The sequence below is a fragment of the Dendrobates tinctorius genome, unplaced genomic scaffold (genome assembly GCF_039654945.1).
Source record: "Dendrobates tinctorius isolate UK_male_01 unplaced genomic scaffold, ASM3965494v1 ptg000054l, whole genome shotgun sequence".
In the NCBI taxonomy this organism is placed as follows: domain Eukaryota; kingdom Metazoa; phylum Chordata; class Amphibia; order Anura; family Dendrobatidae; genus Dendrobates; species Dendrobates tinctorius.
In genome coordinates, this window is record NW_027361722.1 from 13,699,632 (window position 1) to 13,724,312 (window position 24,681).

General features: G+C 46.7%; 1 protein-coding gene across 1 annotated transcript in view; it reads left to right on the top strand.

Moving 5' to 3' along the window:
• TMEM39A (transmembrane protein 39A) overlaps positions 1–24,681 on the top strand; it is a 57,096-nt gene that overhangs the window by 10,196 nt on the left and 22,219 nt on the right. Inside the window, exons 2-4 of the mRNA XM_073577106.1 lie at positions 17,278–17,463; positions 20,625–20,847; positions 22,222–22,305. Of these exons, the coding sequence (XP_073433207.1) occupies positions 17,351–17,463; positions 20,625–20,847; positions 22,222–22,305 (420 nt within the window). The 5' untranslated portion in view covers positions 17,278–17,350. The remainder of the gene's footprint in view (positions 1–17,277; positions 17,464–20,624; positions 20,848–22,221; positions 22,306–24,681) is intronic.

Below are 24,681 nucleotides of genomic sequence, written 5' to 3' on the forward strand. Positions count from 1 at the left end.
TGGTGAGAACTTTGAACCCACAAGGGCTTCACAGAAGTTTATAATGTACAGCGGTACAATTAAAAAAATCATATTTTTTCCACAAAATGATCTTTTCACCCCCAATTTTTATTTTCCCAAGGGTAACAGGACCCTAAAAGTTATTGTGCAATTTGTCCTGAGTACGCTGATACCCCATATGTGGGTGTAAATGACTATTTGGGCACATGGCAGAGCTCGGAAGGCAAGCAGCGCCATTTGACTTTTTTGGCTGGAATTGAGATCGGACACCATGTCGCGTTTGGAAAGCCCCTGATGCACCAAAACAGTGGAAACCCCCCACAAATGACACCATTTTGGAAACTAGACCCCCCAAGGAACTTATCTAGATGTGTGGTGAGAACTTTGAACCCCCAAGTGCTTCACAGAAGTTTATAACGCCCAGGCGTGAAAATAACAAAAACATTTTTTTCCACAAAAATGATATTTTTGCCCCAAAATTTTTATTTTCCTAAGGGCAACAGGAGAAATAGGACCCCAAAAGTTGTTTTGCAAATTGTCCTGAGTAGGCTGATAACCCATATGAGGGGGTAAAACACTGTTTGGGTGCATGGCAGGGCTTGGAAGGGAAGGAGCACCATTTGACTTTTTCAACGCAGAATTGGCTGGAATTGAGATCAGACGCCATGTTGCGTTTGGAGAGCACCTGATGTGCCCAAACAGTGGAAACCCCCAATTCTAGCCCTAGCCCTAACCCTAGCCCTAACCCTAATGGGAAAATGGAAATAAATACATTTTTTTAATTTTATTATTTTTCCCTAACTAAGGGGGTGATAACGGGGGGTTTGATTTACTATTTATGGCGGTTTTTATGTTTGGCGCTATCGCACGCTAAAAGACACTTTTTATTGTAAAAATAGTTTTTGCATCACCACATATTGAGAGCTATAATTTTTCCATATTTTGACCCACTGAGTCATGTGAGGTCTTATTTTTTGCGGGACGAGTTGACGCTTTTATTGGTATCATGTTCGGGCATGTGACATTTTTTGATCGCTTTTTATTTCGTTTTTTGGGACGCAGAATGAACAAAAACCAGCGTTTCATGAATTTCTTTTGGGTGGTGCGTTTACGCTGTTCCGGGTGCGGTAAAATTTATAAGGCGGTTTTATTCTTCGGGTCAGTATGGTTACAGCGATACCTCATTTAGGTCTTTTTTTATGTTTTGGCGCTTTTATGCAATGAAAACAATTTTATATAAAAAATAATTATTTTTGCATCACTTTATTCTGCAAGCTATAAATTTTTTATTTTTTCGCTGATGATGCTGTATGGCTGCTCGTTTTTTGCGGGACAAGATGACATTTTCAGCGGTACCATGGATATTTATATGCGTCTTTTTGATCGCGCGTTATTGCACTTTTTGTTCGGCGGTAGGATAATAAATCATTATTTTTTTGCTTCGTTTTTTATTTTTTAAGGGGTTCGCTTAAGGGGTTAACTATTGGGACAGTTTTATAGGGCGGGTCGTTACGGACGCGGCGATACCAAAGATGTGTACTTTTATTGTTTTTTTTTTTGTTTTTTTGTTTTTTTTTTATTTCCAAAAAATTAATTTATTGGGGAATATTTTATTTTTTTGAATTTATTTAGCGATTTCTTTTTTTTAATTATTTTTACACTTTTTTTTAATTTATTACAATGTCCCAGGGGGGACATAACTGTCCTGTGACAGATCGCTGATCTGTCACATCACAGATCACTGTGACAGATCAGCGATCTGTCACAGGCAGTGCCGAAGGCTTCCTTATGCCTGCGCTTTGCAGGCACTGAGGAAGCCAGCTTCCTGAAGGCCCCCATCGCCATATTGGATCCGGGGACCTGCAGGAAAGGAGCCCCCCGCAGCAGCGCTGCACATTGCGCTGCCGTGGGGGGCTCAGGGAAGCACGGAGGGAGCCCCCTCCCTGCCGATGCTTCCCTTTAACCCCCGGTACACCGCGATCGTGTTTGATCGCGGTGTGCAAGGGGTTAACGTGTCGGGGGCGGTCCGTGACCGCCCCTGACACATTGTGCCGGGTGTCAGCTATGATAATTAGCTGACACTCGGCCGCGATCAGCGGCGCTCACCACATGGGCGCCGCTGATCGCGATGACGTAATATTCCGTCCATGGTAATTAGGTCCATGGTCACATGGACGGAATATTACGTCAATTGTAGGTAAGGGGATAAACTCTGTCCGGGTGATCCGTACAGGCTCCCGGATTGTTGGGGTTACACTCCACATTGCGTTACTCCCTCTTTCAAGCTCCATTGCTTCCTGTCTCCGCTGTGCCCGGCGGGCAGCCTCCTCCTTGTACTCCTGAGAGACGCCGGGGCCCAGAACCGCCATCTCTTCTTCATACCACACCAACCACTGGCTTTTCTGGATGGGGATCCCTGTCTCCAGTGCTCGTCCTTCAGACATCTGGGAGGAGGTGGCCGGGCTAGCGTCCACCAGTAGATCGATTAAGGCCTCTTTAGTCAGTCCCTGGCAGTTCAGGCCCAGGTCTCTGGCTCTCTCCTGTAAACTGCATACAGTCCAATTTCTGTACTCACTCTGTGGGTGGTTCTCCATTGGGTTACGCTCTGTTGATCCCACCGCTGCCACCAGTTGTCACGGGGTCCTTCTCCGATACCACACAATCAACAGAGCGAGGGAAGGGTGAACAATCCCAAGACCTTTATTACAGGCAAAATTAGAGAGGTCCATATTCAGTCCACCACACTGAGGATGCAATAGTCCAGAACAAGAATGCCGTCCAGGAAGACGAGATTCCAAAACTCTAGCACCAGAGGATAAAATGGGTCCTTCTCTCTGGGGTGCAGTCTTCACGAAGCTCTCCACACAGGAACTGACTTGACCAGCTCCTGTCCTCCCCAGCCCCCTCCTTATGTCCAGGGGTAGTCAGACAGGTTGAGGAGACAAAGGAGCCTTGGGGATTAAGGAACCACAGGGGGTCATCATAGAATCGTAGAGTTGGAAGGGACCTCCTGGGCCATCTGGTCCAACCCCCTGCTCAAAGCAGGATTCGCTAAATCATCCCAGTCAGATGTCTGTCCAGCCTCTGTTTGAAGACTTACATTGAAGGAGAACTCACCACTTCTCGTGGCAGCCTGTTCCACTCATTGATCACTCTAACTGTCAAAAAGTTTTTTCTAATATCTAATCTGTGTCTCCTCCCATTCATCAAACGACAGATACAGTCAGGCTGTAGACATACCAGGCAACAAGAAAAACACTATGAAAATCAGTGAAAGAGAAATCTACACAAAAGGATATCCACATTGCATATCACACCATCACAATACTCCAGAGCTGCACTCACTATTCTGCTAGTGCACTCACTGTGTACATACGTTACATTACTGATCCTGAGTTACATCCTGTATTATACCCCAGAGCTGCACTCACTATTCTGCTGGTGCAGTCACTGTGTACATACATTACATTACTGATCCTGAGTTACATTCTGTATTATACCCCAGAGCTGCACTCACTATTCTGCTGGTGCAGTCACTGTGTACATACGTTACATTACTGATCCCGAGTTACATCCTGTATTATACCCCAGAGCTGCACTCACTATTCTGCTGGTGCAGTCACTGTGTAAATACATTACATTACTGATCCTGAGTTACATTCTGTATTATACCCCAGAGCTGCACTCACTATTCTGCTGGTGCAGTCACTGTGTACATACATTACATTACTGATCCTGAGTTACATCCTGTATTATACTCCAGAGCTGCACTCACTATTCTGCTGGTGCAGTCACTGTGTACATACATTACATTAGTGATCCTGAGTTACATTCTGTATTATAGCCCAGAGCTGCACTCACTATTCTGCTGGTGCAGTCACTGTGTACGTACATTACATTACTGATCCTGAGTTACATCCTGTATTATACCCCAGAGCTGCACTCACTATTCTTCTGGCGCAGTCACTGTGTACATACATTACATTACTGATCCTGAGTTACATCCTGTATTAAACCCCAGAGCTGCACTCACTATTCTGCTGGTGCAGTCACTGTGTACATACATTACATTACTGATCCTGAGTTACATCCTGTATTATACCCCAGAGCTGCACTCACTATTCTGCTCTTGCAGTCACTGTGTACATACATTACATTACTGATCCTCAATTACATCCTGTATTATACCCCAGAGCTGCACTCACTATTCTGTTGGCGCAGTCACTGTGTACATACATTACTGATCCTGATTTACCTCCTGTGTTATACTCCAGAGCTGCACTCACTATTCTGCTGGCGCAGTCACTGTGTAAATACATTACATTACTGATCCTGAGTTACCTCCTGTATTATACTCCAGAGCTGCACTCACTATTCTGCTGGTGCAGTCACTGTGTATGTACATTACTGATCCTGAGTTACCTCCTGTATTATACCCCAGAGCTGCACTCACTATTCTGCTGGTGTAGTCACTGTGTACATTACATTACTGATCCTGAGTTACATCCTGTATTATACTCCAGAGCTGCACTCACTATTCTGCTGGTGCAGTCACTGTGTACATACATTACATTACTGATCCTGAGTTATATCCTGTATTATACCCCAGAGCTGCACTCACTATTCTGCTGGTGTAGTCACTGTGTACATTACATTACTGATCCTGAGTTACATCCTGTATTATACTCCAGAGCTGCACTCACTATTCTGCTGGTGCAGTCACTGTGTACATACATTACATTACTGATCCTGAGTTACATCCTGTATTATACTCCAGAGCTGCACTCACGATTCTGCAGGTGCAGTCACTGTGTGCATACATTACATTACTGATCCTGAGTTACATCCTGTATTATACTCCAGAGCTGCACTCACTATTCTGCTGGTGCAGTCACTGTGTACATACATTACATTACTGATCCTGAGTTACATCCTGTATTATACTCCAGAGCTGCACTCACTATTCTGCTGGTGCAGTCACTGTGTACATACATTACATTACTGATCCTGAGTTACATCCTGTATTATACTCCAGAGCTGCACTCACAATTCTGCAGGTGCAGTCACTGTGTACATACATTACATTACTGATCCTGAGTTACATCCTGTATTATACTCCAGAGCTGCACTCACTATTCTGCTGGTGCAGTCACTGTGTACATACATTACATTACTGATCCTGAGTTACATCCTGTATTATACTCCAGAGCTGCACTCACAATTCTGCTGGTGCAGTCACTGTGTACATACATTACATTACTGATCCTGAGTTACATCCTGTATTATACTCCAGAGCTGCACTCACTATTCTGCTGGTGCAGTCACTGTGTACATACATTACATTACTGATCCTGAGTTACATCCTGTATTATACTCCAGAGCTGCACTCACTATTCTGCTGGTGCAGTCACTGTGTACATACATTACATTACTGATCCTGAGTTACATCCTGTATTATACTCAAGAGCTGCACTCACGATTCTGCAGGTGCAGTCACTGTGTGCATACATTACATTACTGATCCTGAGTTACATCCTGTATTATACCCCAGAGCTGCACTCACTATTCTGCTGGTGCAGTCACTGTGTGCATACATTACATTACTGATCCTGAGTTACATCCTGTATTATACTCCAGAGCTGCACTCACTATTCTGCTGGTGCAGTCACTGTGTACATACATTACATTACTGATCCTGAGTTACATCCTGTATTATACTCCAGAGCTGCACTCACTATTCTGCTGGTGCAGTCACTGTGTACATACATTACATTACTGATCCTGAGTTACATCCTGTATTATACTCCAGAGCTGCACTCACTATTCTGCAGGTGCAGTCACTGTGTGCATACATTACATTACTGATCCTGAGTTACATCCTGTATTATACCCCAGAGCTGCACTCACAATTCTGCTGGTGGGGTCACCGTGTGCCTGCAGAGCATAGTTCTGCACTCTGTGGCTCTCCAGATATTGAAACTACAACTCCCAGTATTGTGACATCTGTATCCATCTTGACTAATAGATGTCAGAGATCTCTGTATTCTTTACCTGTTTTCTACAGCTTCTTCAGCAGTTTCTGCTTTCAGTCTCACTTTCTCAGTAATTGTCTCTGGAGGTTCTCAGCACTGAAGATAACTTTGTGTCTTATCTTCAGTGACAGGTATTTCTCTTTTACAGTTGTGGCCAAAAGTATTGACGCCCCTGCAGTTCTGTCAGATAATACTCAGTTTCTTCCTGAAAATGATTGCAAACACAAATTCTTCGGTATTATTATCTTCATTTAATTTGTCTTAAATGAAAAAAAACACAAGAGAATGAAGCAAAACATTGAGCATTTCACACAAAACTCCAAAAATGGGCCAGACAAAAGTATTGGCACCCTCAGCCTAATACTTGGTTGCACAACCTTTAGCCAAAATAACTGCGACCAACCGCTTACGGTAACCATCAATGAGTTTCTTACAATGCTCTGTTGGAATTTTAGACCATTCTCCTTTGGCAAACTGCTCCAGGTCCCTGATATTAGAAGGGTGCCTTCTCCAAACTGCTATTTTTAGATCTCTCCACAGTTGTTCTAAGGTGGCCAGCAATGAGTCCAGACCTGAATCCCATAGAAGTCTCCATTGCTTTCTCTCAAACCATTTTCTAGTGCTTTTTGAAGTGTGTTTTGGGTCATTGTCCTGGTGGAAGACCCATGACCTCTGAGGGAGACCCAGCTTTCTCACACTGGGCCCTACATTATCTTGCAAAATTTGTTGGTAGTCTTCAGACTTCATAATAAGCCATGCACACGGTCAAGCAGTCCAGTGGCAGCAAAGCAACCCCAAAACATCAGGGAACCTCCACCATGTTTGACTGTAGGGACCGTGTTCTTTTCTTTGAATGCCTCTTTTTCTCCTGTAAAATCTGTTGATGCCTTTGCCCAGAAAGCTCTACTTTTGTCTCATCTGACCAGAGAACATTCTTCCAAAACGTTTTAGGCTTTTTCAGGTAAGTTTTGGCAAACTCCAGCCTGGCTTTTTTATGTCTCGGGGTAAGAAGTGGGGTCTTCCTGGGTCTCCTACCATACAGTCCCTTTTCATTCAGACGCCGACGGATAGTACGGGTTGACACTGTTGTACCCTCGGACTGCAGGGCAGCTTGAACTTGTTTGGATGTTAGTCGAGGTTCTTTATCCAACATCCGCACAATCTTGCGTTGAAATCTCTTGTCAATTTTTCTTTTCCGTCCACATCTAGGGAGGTTAGCCACAGTGCCATGGGCTTTAAACTTCTTGATGACACTGCGCACGGTAGACACATGAACATTCAGATCTTTGGAGATGGACTTGTAGCCTTGAGATTGCTCATGCTTCCTCACAATTTGGTTTCTCAAGTCCTCAGACAGTTCTTTGGTCTTCTTTCTTTTCTCCATGCTCAGTGTGGTACACACAAGGACACAGGACAGAGGTTGAGTCAACTTTAATCCATGTCAACTGGCTGCAAGTGTGATTTAGTTATTGCCAACACCTGTTAGGTGCCACAGGTAAGTTACAGGTGCTGTTAATTACACAAATTAGAGAAGCATCACATGATTTTTCGAACAGTGCCAATACTTTTGTCCACCCTCTTTTTTTATGTTTGGTGCGGAATTATATCCAATTTGGCTTTACGACAATTCTTTTTGTGTTTTTTCATTTAAGACAAATTAAATGAAGATAATAATAACAAAGAATTTGTGTTTGCAATCATTTTCAGGAAGAAACTGAGTATTATCTGATGGAATTGCAGGGGTGTCAATTAATTTGGCCACAACTGTACTTTCTGGAACTCTTCCTTTCTCTAGTCACCTTCCACGACAGCTACATCGGAGGATGTCTTCCCCGCCCTAATAGGGGACAGGAACAGGAAGAGGTTAAATACCCCTCCCATTCCTGCAACCACCAGTGTTTTCCTGTCCCCTATGGGTCATGAAGAGGTCTACGATCGTGCTGCCGTGGCCAGCGATCGAGAGCACCCCACGCCCAGTATCAGCTGGGATACCTGTCAGATGCTGGTCAGCCGAGGTCGGGGGCCTTGCTCTCCTCCTCCGGTGGCTGCTCCCGTCTCCGCCTACATGGTGGGACTCGGGACTCTCCCGCCTCTCCTGCGCCTCCTTCGGGGGTAAAGCGAGACGGTGATGTGCGCGCCGTGGTCCTCCAGATAGCTCCCCGGCTTCCTCCTCCTCCGTGCTGCCGGTTCCTGGGGGCTCACGCTGGCCGAGGGTGGCGTTCCTCCACTTCGGGCATTACTGGGCTTTCCACTGTGGCGCACGTCGCTTCTGGTCTGTCCCTGTGCGGTCCACGGAGCGCACGCCGGGGGGCGCGTTACTCCTGGGACCGGCGGTCACATTCTGGGGCGTCCTCATGTGGTTCCCCCCATTGGGACAAAGGGAGGAGGAGGTGCACAAACAACGCTGGACCCTCGATCTTTCAAGGTCCGGGTGAGGAGATCACCAGGTAAGACCTGTCTGACACTGACTGTAGATGGCATGGACGGTGACAAGCCCTCTCTCTCTGCGTCGGCAGAGCCCAGCGTACCCCCTCCTACTGTAAGTAGCAGGCGTCGGCCCTGGCTATCCTGCATTATTTACTAAAATGGCGTAGCATACCTCTCCCTCTCTAATATGGGGAGAAAAGGTCTCTGACCCTATGAGACCAGCCACAAGTGTAAAATGTGTGCTGCCAGACTCCCTCGACATACGGGGAAAGCCCTGCCCGTCCTGTACGGAGAGGTCCTTCGCGCTGAGCAGCCCTCTCTCCTGGATGGCATCAAATCCCTCATAATACAGGAGGTTCACTCCTCCATGGCTCCCTTCTCCCAGACCCCCTCCCTCTAGGAGGAGGAAGAAAGCTCCGATAGGATCTGACTCAGACGAATTCAGTCCTCAGATTCTGAGGACGCTCGGGAGATTGAGGGTTCCTCTTCCACGTCCACCCCTAGAACCAGGGAACAAGAAATATCACTTGGTTCCGAGAATGTGGGTGAGCTAATCAGTATGGTTAAGAGCACCATAGGGGTGGAGGAGGAAGGAGTTAAATACACGGTACAGGACGAGATGTTGGGCTGAAGCCCAAAGAAGGTGTCCTGTACACAAGAACATACAGAATCTGATCCTCCATAAAAGGAGGCCTCCATATAAAAAAAAATAAAAGCCTATCCCTTTGAGGGCTCCTCCCAGCTCAAAGATCCAATGGATCGAGGAAAACTATATATATATTTCAGAGCTTATCAAGGAAGTCCTGGGACACCTCTACAAATCTGCTAGAAGCTAATATGGCTTTCACATGCCCTGTGTCTGTGATTACGCACAGACTCGGGGCACCTTAGGGGGAAAGATACCTGACGCCCTACCCCTACTGCAGAAAGCAACGAGGTTCCTAGCCGATGCTTCCGCTGGCGGTCGCTAGGCAACTTGAGACCAGGTCAGGACCAGGAAGACCAGCCTGTAATTCGCAGGTCTCGGGTAATTCTTTAATGCACCGGCTCTTCTAGGCTGAGCGTGACTGCTCTCGTCAGGTCCGGGTAGCCGCAAAAGCGGCCGTCCTTTCTAACTCCTCTAGAGGAGTGCCCTTGTTAAAATCCTAAGGGAGGCGACTTATCTCCAAATGGTGCGCCATCCCCTTCCAGGGCCACTATGGGTTCAAGCCTGTCCTGGATAACATCCTGGACACAGCTTCAGACAAAAGGATCTCTTCCAAAACATAGAAATCCTAGGAGACGGATTTTTCGTCCCTCCCGTGACCAAACCTCTGTCAACAGCTAATCTAAGCTGAATTTGCATGCCCTCATCAGATCACTGCTGCTAAGCAGCTTGAGGCTGGGCCAGTACCGGAATGAGAGACTGGCTGGGAATCCCTGGTCCTGTTGACATACTCAGGAAGAGTATAGGAGGGCAAGGGCAGGAACATCCTTATCCTTAACCATCAACAGACCCCAGATAAGCAATGACGCCAGGTTGGGGGTCGTCTCTCGCTCTTTTTTACCCGCTGGCAGTCCATCTCCACAAATCAGTGGGTCCATCGTACCATATGAGATGGACTAAAAAATTGGGTTTGAGAGTCCTTCCCCGTAATGCTTGGGGGTAACCTCCCTGCAGCCTCCACTCCTTCAGGGCTCCTTACCAAAGATCTGCTCTGGTAGAACGCGCGGTTGCCAAAGCGGGAGAAGGACACGGCCATTACGCATGTCCCTTCCTGGTGAGGAGTTAACCATCAGAGAAGAACCGAATCATCATAAACCTGAAGCCATTAAACGAATCGGTCCGGTACAGGCAATTCAAAATGGAGTCAATCAGGGGCAGTCCCGCTCATCGGACAGAGCTGGGTAATGGCAACGGTAGAGCTGAAGGGTGCATATTACTATGTGTCAATCCATCCGACCACGTATCTCTCCAAGATCATGGTGGAAGCAGTGAATTTCATCCGGCGCCAGGGGATAGGCATTATCCCATATCTGGACGACTTCCTCTTCTCTATACCATCTATCTCATGTCAGAAGATGGACGTAGGAAAGACCCCGGGGATATTAAGATCCCTGGGTTTGATACCGAACCTGGTCTATCCCTCCACGAGAAGGAAGCTTCTGGGAGTTCTCTAGGACTCAAGGGGAAAGACATCTTTCCTACCTATGGTTTGTCAGGTCGACCTTGTCCACCAAGGACCTGGTTCAGGACTAACGGGCACTGACCCTCAGAGTCCATATATGCTCTAGGATCTCGGACCACATGCACCAGGCGGTTTCTTGGGCTCAGGCCCACAAAGCCACGTGCTTTTACATTCCAGGATCCGCCTGGCCTACGTGGCTACAAATTCAATTGTCTGAATGATTCCCCCTCCCTGGTCAGGTTAAACCGGCCCTGAGGTGGTGGTTGAACTACCGAAATCTTCAGAAGGGAGTCAGCCGGATTCAGCTTCCCCTGAAAATACTCCGCTCAGATACCAGCCAACGAGGCTGGGGCGCAGTAGTAGAGAGATCCTATTTTCAGGGGCGATGGCTGCCGAGCATCAGCACCAGTTCCTCAAATCTGAGAGAACTGAAGGCGGTAGGGAAAGCGGTAAAAGACGTCATTATCGCTAATCCAAAATCGCCACGTCTGCATCTGCTCAGACAACATGACCACAGTGGTCTATCTCCTGCCAAGGGGGTACGAAGTACGCCGGCCTGAAGGCAATAGCAGCAAGGATCTTCTCCTGGTCAGTGCGTCTGAAAGGATCAGACAACACCCAGGCAGATTTCCTCAGTCGAGAAGACGTTCGTCCGGAGGAGTGGTGCCTGGACCAGACGGTATTAATGTCCCTAGCCTCAAGATGGAGCGGAGGTGGACCTAGTCTCCAACAGGCAAAATGCGAAGACGGGGGTATTCGTCTCCCTCAACCACATGGACGGAGTGCAAGGAATAGGTGCCCTTCACCCAATGGTGGGATTCCAACCTCGCATATACCTGCCCACCCATACTGATGCAGGCAAAAAAAAAATAAAAAAAACATCTCAGGAAATCCAGACGGACCGAATTCCCACAATACTAATCGCCCCACTGTGGACCGGAAGAAGTGGAACAGTGCCCTACCTGCCATGGCCCAGGAAGGTCCTGGCTTCTGCCCCAAAAAGGGTGACCTCCTTCACCAAGGTCCTCTACTACACCCGGATGTAGGCAAAGGGAACCTGGCAGCATGGTTATTGAGGCCGAATTCCTAAGAGCCAAATGGCTCTCGGATAGGGTAATCCAAACCCTTCAGGAAAGCCAAAAACCAATAACCAAGGCAATCTATGCCAAGGTCTGAGAAAGGTTTACGCCCGGGTGCTCTCCAGGCACCCCAGATCCCTTCGATCTCAGTGCAGCACAGACCCTAGATGTTTACAAAAGGTCTGGAACAGAGCCTTATCCCCAGCACACTAAAGGTATAACTATCAGCTCTTGGCACCTTTTTTGATCTTGACCTGGCCAGCCACTGCTGTATCCTACGGTTTATGGCTTCGGCAGCCGGGATTCGTCCTATACTCCGCAGTCAGGGGCCTTCTTTGGATCTCAACACCGTGCTCAAACCTAAGATCCATTTTGAGCCTCTAGATTCCTTGACCACGGAAACCTAACCCTTTAACCGTCCTCTTAGTCGCAATTACTGCGGCTAGACGTATAGGAGAATTGCAGGACCTGTCAATTCAAGAAGCTTACCTTGCAATCATTATAGTTATTATCTTGAGATTAGATCACGCCTTTCTACTCAAAATTTCATAGGGATCAGGACATTGTACTGTCCTCATTCGGCCCAAGCTCTTCCAACCCTAAGGAAGAGACCCTCCACACTTTCAACATTTGCAGAGTGGTCCTGTCTACTGACAATAGAGTGAAGCCTAGCGGATTCACCAGAATTTATTCATCCAGTTCTCAGGACGAAATAAGTCAGGAAGGCGTCAAAGAACACGATCGCGAATTGGATCACACAATCTATCTGCGTGACTTAAGCATCACAGAAGCTGGCTCCACCCGCCTCACTGAGGGCACATTCTACCCATGCAATAGCAACATGATGAGCAAAAAAGGGGAGTGCTTCGTCAGAACGGATATGCAGAACCGCCCCTGGTCGTCCATCCGCACGTTCACCAGGCGTTACAGGCTAAATTTCAATGGGGATGTAACATTTGGCAGACGAGTGCTGCAGGCCGTGATTCCCCCCCTAGAGAAATTAGCTGTTGGTATTACTCCGATGTAGCTGTCGTGGAAGGTGACTAGAGAAAATAGAATTAGACTTACCGGTAATTTGGTTTCTAGGAACCTTCCACGACAGCACTAATTTCCCTCCCTATCTGATATTCTTATTGGATGATTCCTGCACTTTGGTGGTAACTATTCATACTAGTGTCCAGGAAAACACTGGTGGTTGCAGGAAGGGAGGGGTATACATGTCAGACTCTCCCAATTTGAAATACCTGATAACCGAGCAATGGAGTTCCAGTAGACAGCTAAGGAAAAGATGTAGTTAAAGGGGCTTTCTTGTGTGGATAATTGGGGCATAAGTATATCATAGAGCTAGGCACCAAATGTTTGGGACAGGACGTAGCAGTATGATGGCTATTACTGTGCACCAGAATAGCCCTCCTAGGGATTCACTTCCTTTTTTTTTTTTTTTTTTTTTTTCTTCTTCCTCGGAAGTCAGAGATCGCTCTTCCCTCCAATTCATCTCACTGAGCAGAGATATGCTTGATTGAATCTGAGGTAGGAAGTAGCTAACTTCTCCACCTGTGTGTGTGACACAGAGGAAATTAGGAAGTACTGTAGCTAAATATCTACATTGTACACATCAATACAGCTGGAGGTTTAGACAGCGTATCAAGAAATGAAAAAGGATTGATCGCTGACACGTGCAGGACACTGGAGGCAGAGGAACAGGAAGTAGCCAACTTCTCCACCTAAATGTACACATAAATGCACATCAGTGCAGTCGGAGGCCTGAGACAGAACTGCAAAAAAAACAAGGCAAGGACTCTGTAACCGGGGCATGCAGTTTGTGAGTAAAATGGGAAATCGCCAACTTCTACCTACGATTCAACAGAAATCTACCTGCGCTCTGGGAACAAGACTACGTAAGGAAGTAGCTAACTTCTCCACCTGCATAAGTATCAAAATTTGAATGATGAGACATAAATTCAGGAAACTTAAGAGGTCAGAAAGGAAGAGGAGGGCAGCTAACGTCTCCTACCTACAGTTGTGTAATCTCAATCTGCTAAAACTAATAATCAGGACGTAGCTAACTTCTCCACCTATGCATGTCATAATACAGAATTAATATAGCTGGAAGCTGGAGACAGCAGTAGGAAATGTGACAAGTAATCTGTAAGTGGGCCATGTAATCCACTGGTGAAAGTAGTAGAAGAGGAAGTAGCCAAGTTCTCCTACCTAGATTTCATTGGAAATGTATCTCTTTTCTGTATAATCGTTGAGTAGGGGAGGAAGTAGCTAACTTCTCAACCTTAAATAAGTGTCAATATTACTGAAATCCTGAGCCTTAACTGCATGAAAAGGGTTGTCCACTTTTTGGATATTGACAACTCCCCGGAACGTCAGGAAAGACTAAGAAAAGACACAGAAATTTGAAGTCCATTTTATTGTTCACCTCCAGACAGACATTTTTGGAAATTCACTTTTCTGGTGGCTGGGTGGCCGCTAACAGCTTGCAGATGAGCTGGTGCCCTCTATCCTGGGAATCTCAGATTTTCTCCCGTCTTATTGAGCTCCTGTCTCATTTTCCAACCATTTCACCCATTATTTTGGGGCTGATTGGCCATTCCTACCTACAGTTGGGGCCAAAAGTATTGACACTCCTGCAATTCTGTCAGATAATACTCAGTTTCTTCCTGAAAATGATTGCAAACACAAATTCTTTAGTATTATCTTCATTTAATTTGTCTTAAATGAAAAAACACAAAAGAGAATGAAGCAAAAAGCAAAACATTGATCATTTCACACACAACTCCAAAAATGGGCCAGACAAAAGTATTGGCACCCTCAGCCTAATACTTGGTTGCACAACCTTTAGCCAAAATAACTGCGACCAACCGCTTCCGGTAACCATCAGTGAGTTTCTTACAATGTTCTACTAGAATTTTAGACCATTCTTCTTTGGCAAACTGCTCCAGGTCCCTGATATTAGAAGGGTGCCTTCTCCAAACTGCCATTTTTTAGATCTCTCCACAGGTGTTCTATGGGATTCAGGTCTGGACTCATTGCTGGCCACCTTAGAAGTCTCCAGTGCTTTCTCTCAAACCATTTTCTAGTGCTTTTTGAAGTGTGTTTTGGGTCATTGTCCTGGTGGAAGACCCATGACCTCTGAGGGAGACCCAGCTTTCTCACACTGGGCCCTACATTATGCTGCAAAATTTGTTGGTAGCCTTCTGACTTCATTATGCCATGCACACGGTCAAGCAGTCTAGTGCCAGAGGCAGCAAAGCAACCCCAAAACATCAGGGAACCTCCGCCATGTTTGACTGTAGGGACCGTGTTCTTTTCTTTGAATGCCTCCTTTTTTTTTTTTTTTTTTTTTCTCCTGTTAACTCTATGTTGATGCCTTTGCCCAAAAAGCTCTACTTTTGTCTCATCTGACCAGAGAACATTCTTCCAAAATGTTTTAGGCTTTTTCAGGTAAGTTTTGGCAAACTCCAGCCTGGCTTTATGTCTCGGGGTAAGAAGTGGGGTCTTCCTGGGTCTCCTACCATACAGTCCCTTTTCATTCAGACGCCGACGGATAGTACGGGTTGACACTGTTGTACCCTCGGACTGCAGGGCAGCTTGAACTTGTTTGGATGTTAGTGGAGGTTCTTGATCCAACATCCGCACAATCTTGCGTTGAAATCTCTTGTCATTTTTTCTTTTCTGTCCACATCTAGGGAGGTTAGCCACAGTGCCATGGGCTTTACACTTCTTGATGACACTGCGCACGGTAGACACAGGAACATTCAGGTCTTTGGAGATGGACTTGTAGCCTTGAGATTGCTCATGCTTCCTCACAATTTGGTTTCTCAAGTCCTCAGACAGTTCTTTGGTCTTCTTTCTTTTCTCCATGCTCAATGTGGTACACACAAGGACACAGGACAGAGGTTGAGTCAACTTTAATCCATGTCAACTGGCTGCAAGTGTGATTTAGTTATTGCCAACCCCTGTTAGGTGCCACAGGTAAGTTACAGGTGCTGTTAATTACACAAATTAGAGAAGCATCACATGATTTTTCGAACAGTGCCAATACTTTTGTCCACCCTCTTTTTTATGTTTGGTGTGGAATTATATCCAATTTGGCTTTAGGACAATTCTTTTTGTGTTTTTTCATTTAAGACAAATTAAATGAAGATAATAATACCAAAGAATTTGTGTTTGCAATCATTTTCAGGAAGAAACTGAGTATTATCTGACAGAATTGCAGGGGTGTCAATACTTTTGGCCACAACTGTACATGATGGCGTGCTGAAGGCACAAAGTTCTTGAGTTGAGCTGAGGATGTCGGAGACTTCTCCTTGGTCGGCTTCCAGCTTTTCTTCCTTCTCCTTTCGCGCTATGCGCGTTCTTCACCGTCATGGAAAGTAAAGCATCCACGCTTGTCTGGGAAGCACCGATGCATTTGGATGTCTTTGTGCCAAGTATAGAAGCCTGTTTTGCCTGTGGTGTCCTCTAGTGGCCAAACAAGGACACTGCAAACTAAACTGAAAACCTCTCGCATTACATCTTGCTGTGAATTTTAACGGCACCCTTATAATTTGTAGAAACATAAAAGAAGTTTCCCAGAATTGGAAAAACATGACTGCTTGCCTCCAAAAATGTTGTCACGCCCCCCACCCCCCAATAAGAGGGGGTGTGGTGAAACTGCATTTTTCACAAATCCCCACGCTATTAACATCCCTGGCCCCGAGTTCCCTCCAGACTTGCAGACCCCTGCCTCAGACATAGTTTCACCCATAAGCGTGAACAGACCAGAATTAGTAGATGTAGTTATCTGGGCTCACCCATGATGGAGGGGATGGAGCCCTTTAGAAAGGGCTGGTGCTCAGCTTGGCGCAGCTGGCCGAGTCACAATGTGGAGCACCGAGATGCATCTTGTGACGTTACAGGGTGAAGGGTGGAGCGCAGCAGTGTGAACAGTGATGTCACTGCACGTCATGTTCCAGTAAAAGTAAAGATCTCGCTCCGGCTGAGAAGAGAAGGCAGGAGAGAACATGACACGAGCAGTGACTTCACCAGCTGTGCCAAAAAAAAACCACACTTTACATTTTGAGTAACTGAGCTCCACGCTTCGTGCAGTGACATCACCGGCGGTAACTGTGAGCTCCGCCCTTTGGGGCAGTGACCTCACCGGCGGTTATTGTGAGCTCCGCCCTTCGTTCAGTGACATCACCGGCGGTTATTGTGAGCCCCGCCCTTCGTGCAGTTACATCACCGGCGGTAACTGTGAGCTCCGCCCTTCGTGCAGTGACATCAGAGCAGGTTGTAAGGACCACCTCTGTTCGCTGTGAGGGGATTGACGGCTATTTTTTTTTTTTTCTGCTATCAGCGGCAGAATGCCGTGATTTTCAGTGAGATGATTGTCGGGAAGTCTACAGTCTGTTTGCCCCTTGATAACGAGGTCACCTCACCCCTCTGCACTTTATCGGCCTCCTCCTCTCCTCTGATAATGTTTCTGTACAATCGTAAGCCGCTCTCCGCAGGGTTATATAAATCTTCTAATTTTCTCTTTTTTCTCTTTTTTTTTTTTTTTTCCTCTTTATCTAACAGCTGAAAGTTCCCGCTCGCTGTCTTGTAGGCCTCGGAGTGGAGCTGACTGTTGGATGTGTACCGGTACCTTGTCATGCCCGGCGGAAGAAGGGGTCCTAGCCGGCAGCAATTGAGCCGTTCCGCTTTACCCTCACTGCAAACTTTGGTTGGTGGGACTTGTGGCAATGGCACAGGGCTGAGAAACAGGTCAGGGCCTTAAATGACCCTTGGGGGGGGGGGGGGGGGGGAATGTTAAGGCAAATAACGTTCAGGTGCCACTAGGTGGTGCCATTGTGCATCACATCAGCTGAACGATCAGAGATCACCTAAATGATCCTCATCTGCCTGATTTATAGGAATTTTGTTGCTTAGTCGTTTAGGAACTGAAAGCATAGCCTCGGCCACTGCGGATCGTCATTAAAGCCAAACGGGAGTTTCCTATTTTTGCTTGTTAAATGGCACGAGTGATCCGCAGCGAGCGGATAAAAGTTTTCAGTTCCTAAATAACCAAGCAACAAAAAAAATGTTCCACTATTAACTATGTTTTTACACAACATTCTTGCTGCCTCCTCTCTTTCCGACCGCTCTCTTGCACATTTCGCTAGCTGCTTTTTTGCTCACTTTTTCACCCGTTTGTTCCCTGTTGCTCACCTACCTTTGTGCATCTGTTTTTACTTTTTTAAGCTCATGTCTTCTCGCTTTTGCGCTTGTTCGCTTCTCGCTCGTTTACTCTTTTCTGTTTCCTTGTTGTCTTGCTCTTTTACCTTCGCTGTTGCTCTGAGTATCACGGCTCTTATTTGCCGTTGTCTTCCATGCTTGCGCACTTTCATTTTTCCTCTTCTATCATTGTTGCCTTTCTTGTTGCTCGCTCCGCACGCTTTTATCTTCTCACTTTTGTGTTCGTTCACTTCTTGCTCATTTACAATTTTTTGTTTTTACATGTTCTTCTTTTACCTTCGCCATATCACAGCTCTTGTTTTCTTTTTTTTCCCGCGCTTGCTCACTTCCACTTTTTCTCTCCATCGATATCTTCTTTTTGTTTGCTTAGCGCACTCTTGTTTCTGTGGTCACTTTTTTTCTCATTCTCTCCTGCTTATGTCACGCTTTCTGTAAGTTTTTCTGCTCTTCCTCGCTTGTGCGCTCTCTTCTCGTTTATGCTCCTATTGTTTAGCACTTCTATGTTTATTGTTTCTCACATGAACTTTTCTTGTTTTTTTTGTTTTTTTGCTTCTATTTACTTGCTGATCTTTGGCCTTATTCAGAAAGGTTTCTTCCTGCGTATGCGAATAAATGTACCAAATGTCATTAGCTTTATGTCCGTCTTTACCACCTGTTTTTTTCTCATATGTAAATATAAAGCTATTTTTACAAACTTTTCTTACCCATCAAACAGCTTTAAATAAAAGAGACAATTCTCAGTGCTGTTGTGTTTTTTTTTTTTTAAATACCAGACCCATTCATTTGACGATTGCTCTCTTGGGTTTGTCGTCTTCGCTGCTCTCTCTCGGGTTTGTCGTCTTCGCTGCTCTCTCTCGGGTTTGTCGTCTTCGCTGCTCTCTCTCGGGTTTGTCGTCTTCGCTGCTCTCTCTCGGGTTTGTCGTCTTCGCTGCTCTCTCTCGGGTTTGTCGTCTTCGCTGCTCTCTCTCGGGTTTGTCGTCTTCGCTGCTCTCTCTCGGGTTTGTCGTCTTCGCTGCTCTCTCTCGGGTTTGTCGTCTTCGCTGCTCTCTCTCGGGTTTGTCGTCTTCGCTGCTCTCTCTCGGGTTTGTCGTCTTCGCTGCTCTCTCTCGGGTTTGTCGTCTTCGCTGCTCTCTCTCGGGTTTGTCGTCTTCGCTGCTCTCTCTCGGGTTTGTCGTCTTCGCTGCTCTCTCTCGGGTTTGTCGTCTTCGCTGCTCTCTCTCGGGTTTGTCGTCTTCGCTGCTCTCTCTCGGGTTTGTCGTCTTCGCTGCTCTCTCTCGGGTTTGTCGTCTTCGCTGCTCTCTCTCGGGTTTGTCGTCTTCGCTGCTCTCTCTCGGGTTTGTCGTCTTCGCTGCTCTCTCTCGGGTTTGTCGTCTTCGCTGCTCTCTCTCGGGTTTGTCGTCTTCGCTGCTCTCTCTCGGGTTTGTCGTCTTCGCTGCTCTCTCTCGGGTTTGTCGTCTTCGCTGCTCTCTCTCGGGTTTGTCGTCTTCGCTGTTCTCTCTCGGGTTTGTCGTCTTCGCTGCTCTCTCTCGGGTTTGTCGTCTTCGCTGCTCTCTCTCGGGTTTGTCGTCTTCGCTGCTCTCTCTCGGGTTTGTCGTCTTCGCTGCTCTCTCTCGGGTTTGTCGTCTTCGCTGCTCTCTCTCGGGTTTGTCGTCTTCGCTGCTTTCTCTCGGGTTTGTCGTCTTCGCTGCTCTCTCTCGGGTTTGTCGTCTTCGCTGCTCTCTCTCGGGTTTGTCGTCTTCGCTGCTCTCTCTCGGGTTTGTCGTCTTCGCTGCTCTCTCTCGGGTTTGTCGTCTTCGCTGCTCTCTCTCGGGTTTGTCGTCTTCGCTGCTCTCTCTCGGGTTTGTCGTCTTCGCTGCTCTCTCTCGGGTTTGTCGTCTTCGCTGCTCTCTCTCGGGTTTGTCGTCTTCGCTGCTCTCTCTCGGGTTCGTCGTCTTGGCTGCTCTCTCTCGGGTTCGGCGTCTTGGCTGCTCTCGCTCGGGTTCGGCGTCTTGGCTGCTCTCGCTCGGGTTCGGCGTCTTGGCTGCTCTCTCTCGGGTTCGGCGTCTTGGCTGCTCTCTCTCGGGTTCGGCTTCTATGTTTGATAGAAAAATATTTGGAACTGAGAGTCCTCAGTGGTTGATAGCCATTAAAATGGTATCAGCCACTGAGGACTCTCAATTCTGAATATTTTTCTATCTACTGGCTAAGGCTAGTTTCACACTAGCGTATCTTTACGTAGCGCACGGCGTCGCTAAGCCACGCCCCCTGCCCGCCCCCTCCGGTCATCTCCCTACTATCGCACAGCGCTGTATGCGATCTGCGCACCCTATGTTTAGCATAGGGTGCGCAGACCGTGCGCTGGCCATGCGCTAGTAGGATTTTTGCGTGCGCTGCGCACTTTTGAAGGTGCGCCGAGTGCAGCAAAATGCAACATGGTGCGTTCGGCGCACCTGCAAAAGTGCGCAGCGCACACAAGAATCCTACTGGCGCACGGTCTGCGCACCCTATGCTAAAGATAGGGTGCGCAGATAGCATGCCACGCTGTGCGATAGTAGGGAGATGACCGGAGGGTGTGGGCAGGGGGCGGGGCTTAGCGGCACCGTGCGCTGCGTGAAGATACGCTAGTGTGAAACTAGCCTTACACAGTACAAAGATGTATATCTTTCCTGCTTGATAAGAACCCTGACCCTTGTTCTCTCCCTCCCTTGTAGGAATTGCAGTGCCGTTGGCCTCTCTGCCCCTCCGATCACTGCCTTGATCACCCCAGAGCCGGTGCGTCACTGCCGTATTCCTGACCTGCCGCTGGACGGGAGTCTTCTGTTCGAGTTCCTCTTTTTCATCTACCTTCTCGTGTCGCTCTTCATCCAGTACATAAACATATACAAGACTGTTTGGTGGTATCCGTACAATCACCCGGCCTCCTGCACTTCCTTGGTGAGTGAGAGACTCTGCAGAATGTCTGCCACGTGCAGGGCCCATTCACGCCGTCCCTGCCCAGAGTCCAGGCAGGTAATGAAAGCGGAGGCGGCAACTACACTGCGTGAGACCAGAAGACTGGCAGTAGACGCATTCTCAAGATCACAGTTTAGTGTCAGTAAATGGAAACTGTAATTGTGTGACTATATACAGATACGGTACTGGGTAAAAGTTTTAGGCAGGTATAGAAAAAGTGCTACAAAGTAAGAATACAATAAATTTAAGTTTATTTTTTACCAATTAACATAATGCAGAATAAATGAAGATAAGAAAAATATAAATCCCATCCGTATCTGATACCAGTTATGGTGGTGAAGAGCGGTCACTCGCTACTGATGATGGTGGTGAAGGGCGGTCACTCGCTACTGATGATGGTGGTGAAGGGCGGTCACTCGCTACTGATGATGGTGGTGAAGGGCGGTCACTCGCTACTGATGATGGTGGTGAAGAGCGGTCACTCGCTACTGATGATGATGGTGGTGAAGGGCGGTCACTCGCTACTGATGATGATGGTGGTGAAGGGTGGTCACTCGCTACTGATGATGATGGTGGTGAAGGGCGGTCACTCGCTACTGATGATGATGGTGGTGAAGGGCGGTCACTCGCTACTGATGATGATGGTGGTGAAGGGCGGTCACTCGCTACTGATGATGATGGTGGTGAAGGGCGGTCACTCGCTACTGATGATGATGGTGGTGAAGGGCGGTCACTCGCTACTGATGATGATGGTGGTGAAGGGCGGTCACTTGCTACTGATGATGATGGTGGTGAAGGGCGGTCACTCGCTACTGATGATGATGGTGGTGAAGGGCGGTCACTCGCTACTGATGATGATGGTGGTGAAGGGCGGTCACTCGCTACTGATGATGATGGTGGTGAAGGGCGGTCACTCGCTACTGATGATGATGGTGGTGAAGGGCGGTCACTCGCTACTGATGATGATGGTGGTGAAGGGCGGTCACTCGCTACTGATGATGATGGTGGTGAAGGGCGGTCACTCGCTACTGATGATGATGGTGGTGAAGGGCGGTCACTCGCTACTGATGATGATGGTGGTGAAGGGCGGTCACTCGCTACTGATGATGATGGTGGTGAAGGGCGGTCACTCGCTACTGATGATTATGGTGGTGAAGGGCGGTCACTCGCTACTGATGATGGTGGTGACGGGCGGCTACATTTGTGCTACTGCTGTGTTTGTGCCATATAGACTGATGCAATTGTAACAAAACTTCAACTGGGAGAAAATTACATTGTCCTCTTATTTTATACCCGCCGCTTTGTCCCTGGGTATTTGAGGTCCAGACGGATGACACTGACTCTTTTGTCTTGCAGAATTTCCACCTTATTGACTATCACCTGGCAGCTTTTATCACAGTAATGTTAGCCCGGCGCCTGGTCTGGGCCCTCATTTCACAGGTAGGTGCTCCTCGGCTTTTATGCAGTGCTGCATTTCTCCTGTAGGTGCACTGCAAGGAAAACGGTCAGGTATAGGGGAATGGCTCTGGAGTTGGACACCTCCCTTTAACCCCTTTCTGACATCTGATGTAATATTCCGTCCATATGACCTGGGCCAATTTGACCATGGATGGTATATTATGTCATCGCGATTGGCCAGGCACATGGATTCTGACAGCTGACATCCGGCACTAGGTGCTACGAGCGGTCACAGACCGCTCCCGGCACTTTAACCCCCGAAATGCTATGATCGAGTACGATCGCATCATTCCAGAAGCTGGCACAGGGCTGACAGACCCTCTACCTTTGGATCGGAGACCCCGCAGCATGACGCGGGGGCCCGATTGTTGCCATGGTGACCCGATGTCATCATGATGATTTCTGGGTCACCAGACCTAGCAATCTTGTTGATCATGCGCCGTGCGTGATCAGCAAGCCTATGTGTCAGTGCAGCGCTGACAGCTCAGGTGCTGCTTCATCTGTATGCTATAGAAGCAATCAGCCTGCAAAAAATTGATTGTCCCATTGTGGGACTAAGTAAAAAAGTTAGGAAAAAGTAAAAACAAAAAAAAAAAAAATTGTTTAAAAAATAAATATTCCATCACTAAATAAATTTCTTAAAAAAAAAACAAAAAAAAAAAACAACAACAATAAAAGTACACATATTTGGTATCGCCGCGTCCATAATGACCTGACCTATAGAACTGTCCCACTAGTTAACCCCTTTAGTGAACACCATTAAAAAAAAAAATCCCAAGGCAAAAAACAATGCTTTATCATCGTACCGCCGAACAAAAAGTGCAATAACGCGCGATCAAAAAGACGGATTTAAATAATTGTGATACCGCCGAAAACTTCATCTTGTCCCGCAAAAAAGAAACAGCCATATAGCTCCATCAGTGGAAAAATAAGTTATAGCTCTCAGAATAAAGCGATGCAAAAACAATTATTTTTTATATAAAATACAGTCATATGTTAAAGTTTGGGCACCCCTATTAATGTTAACCTTTTTTCTTTATAGCAATTATTTTGGTTTTTGCAACAGCTATTTCAGTTTCATATATCTAATAACTGATGGACTCAGTTATATTTCTGGATTCAAATGAGGTTTATTGTACTAACAGAAAATGTGCAATCTGCATTTAAACAAAATTTGACCGGTGCAAAAGTATGGGCACCCTTATCATTTTCTTGATTTGAACACTCCTAACTATTTTTTACTGACTTCCTGAAGCACTAAATTGGTTTTGTAACCTCATTGAGCTTTGAACTTCATAGCCAGGTGTATCAAATCATGAGAAAAGGTATTTAAGGTGGCCACTTGCAAGTAGTTCTCCTATTTGATTCTCCTATGAAGAGTGGCATCATGGGCTCCTCAAAACAACTCTCAAATGATCTGAAAACAAAGATTACTCAACATAGCTTTTCAGGGGAAGGATACAAAAAGTTGTCTCAGAGATTTAACCTGTCAGTTTCCACTGTGAGGAACATAGTAAGGAAATGGAAGAACACAGGTACAGTTCTTGTTAAGCCCAGAAGTGGCAGGCCAAGAAAAATATCAGAAAGGCAGAGAAGAAGAATGGTGAGAACAGTCATGGACAATCCACAGACCACCTCCAAAGACCGGCAGCATCATCTTGCTGCAGATGGTGTCACTGTGCATCGGTCAGCAATACAGCGCACTTTGCACAAGGAGAAGCTGTATGGGAGAGTGATGCGAAAGAAGCCGTTTCTGCAAGCACGCCACAAACCGAGTCGCCTGAGGTCTGCAAAAGCACATTTGGACAAGCCAGATACATTTTGGAAGAAGGTCCTGTGGACTGATGAAACAAAGATTGAGTTGTTTGGTCATACAAAAAGGCGTTATGCATGGAGGCTAAAAAACACAGCATTCCAAGAAAAACACTTGCTACCCACAGTAAAATTTGGTGGAGGTTCCATCATGCTTTGGGGCTGTGGCCAATGCCGGCACCGGGAATCTTGTTAAACTTGAGGGTCGCATGGATTCAACTCAGGTTCAGCAGATTCTTGACAATAATGTGCAAGAATCAGTGACAAAGTTGAAGTTACGCAGGGGATGGATATTTCAGCAAGACCATGATCCAAAACACCGCTCCAAATCTGCTCAGGCATTCATGCAGAGGAACAATTACAATGTTCTGGAATGGCCATCCCAGTCCCCAGACCTGAATATCATTGAACATCTGTGGGATGATTTGAAGCGGGCTGTGCATGCTCGTCGACCATCAAACTTAACTGAACTGGAATTGTTTTGTAAACAGGAATGGTCACAAATACCTTCATCCAGGATCCAGGAACTCATTAATAGCTACAGGA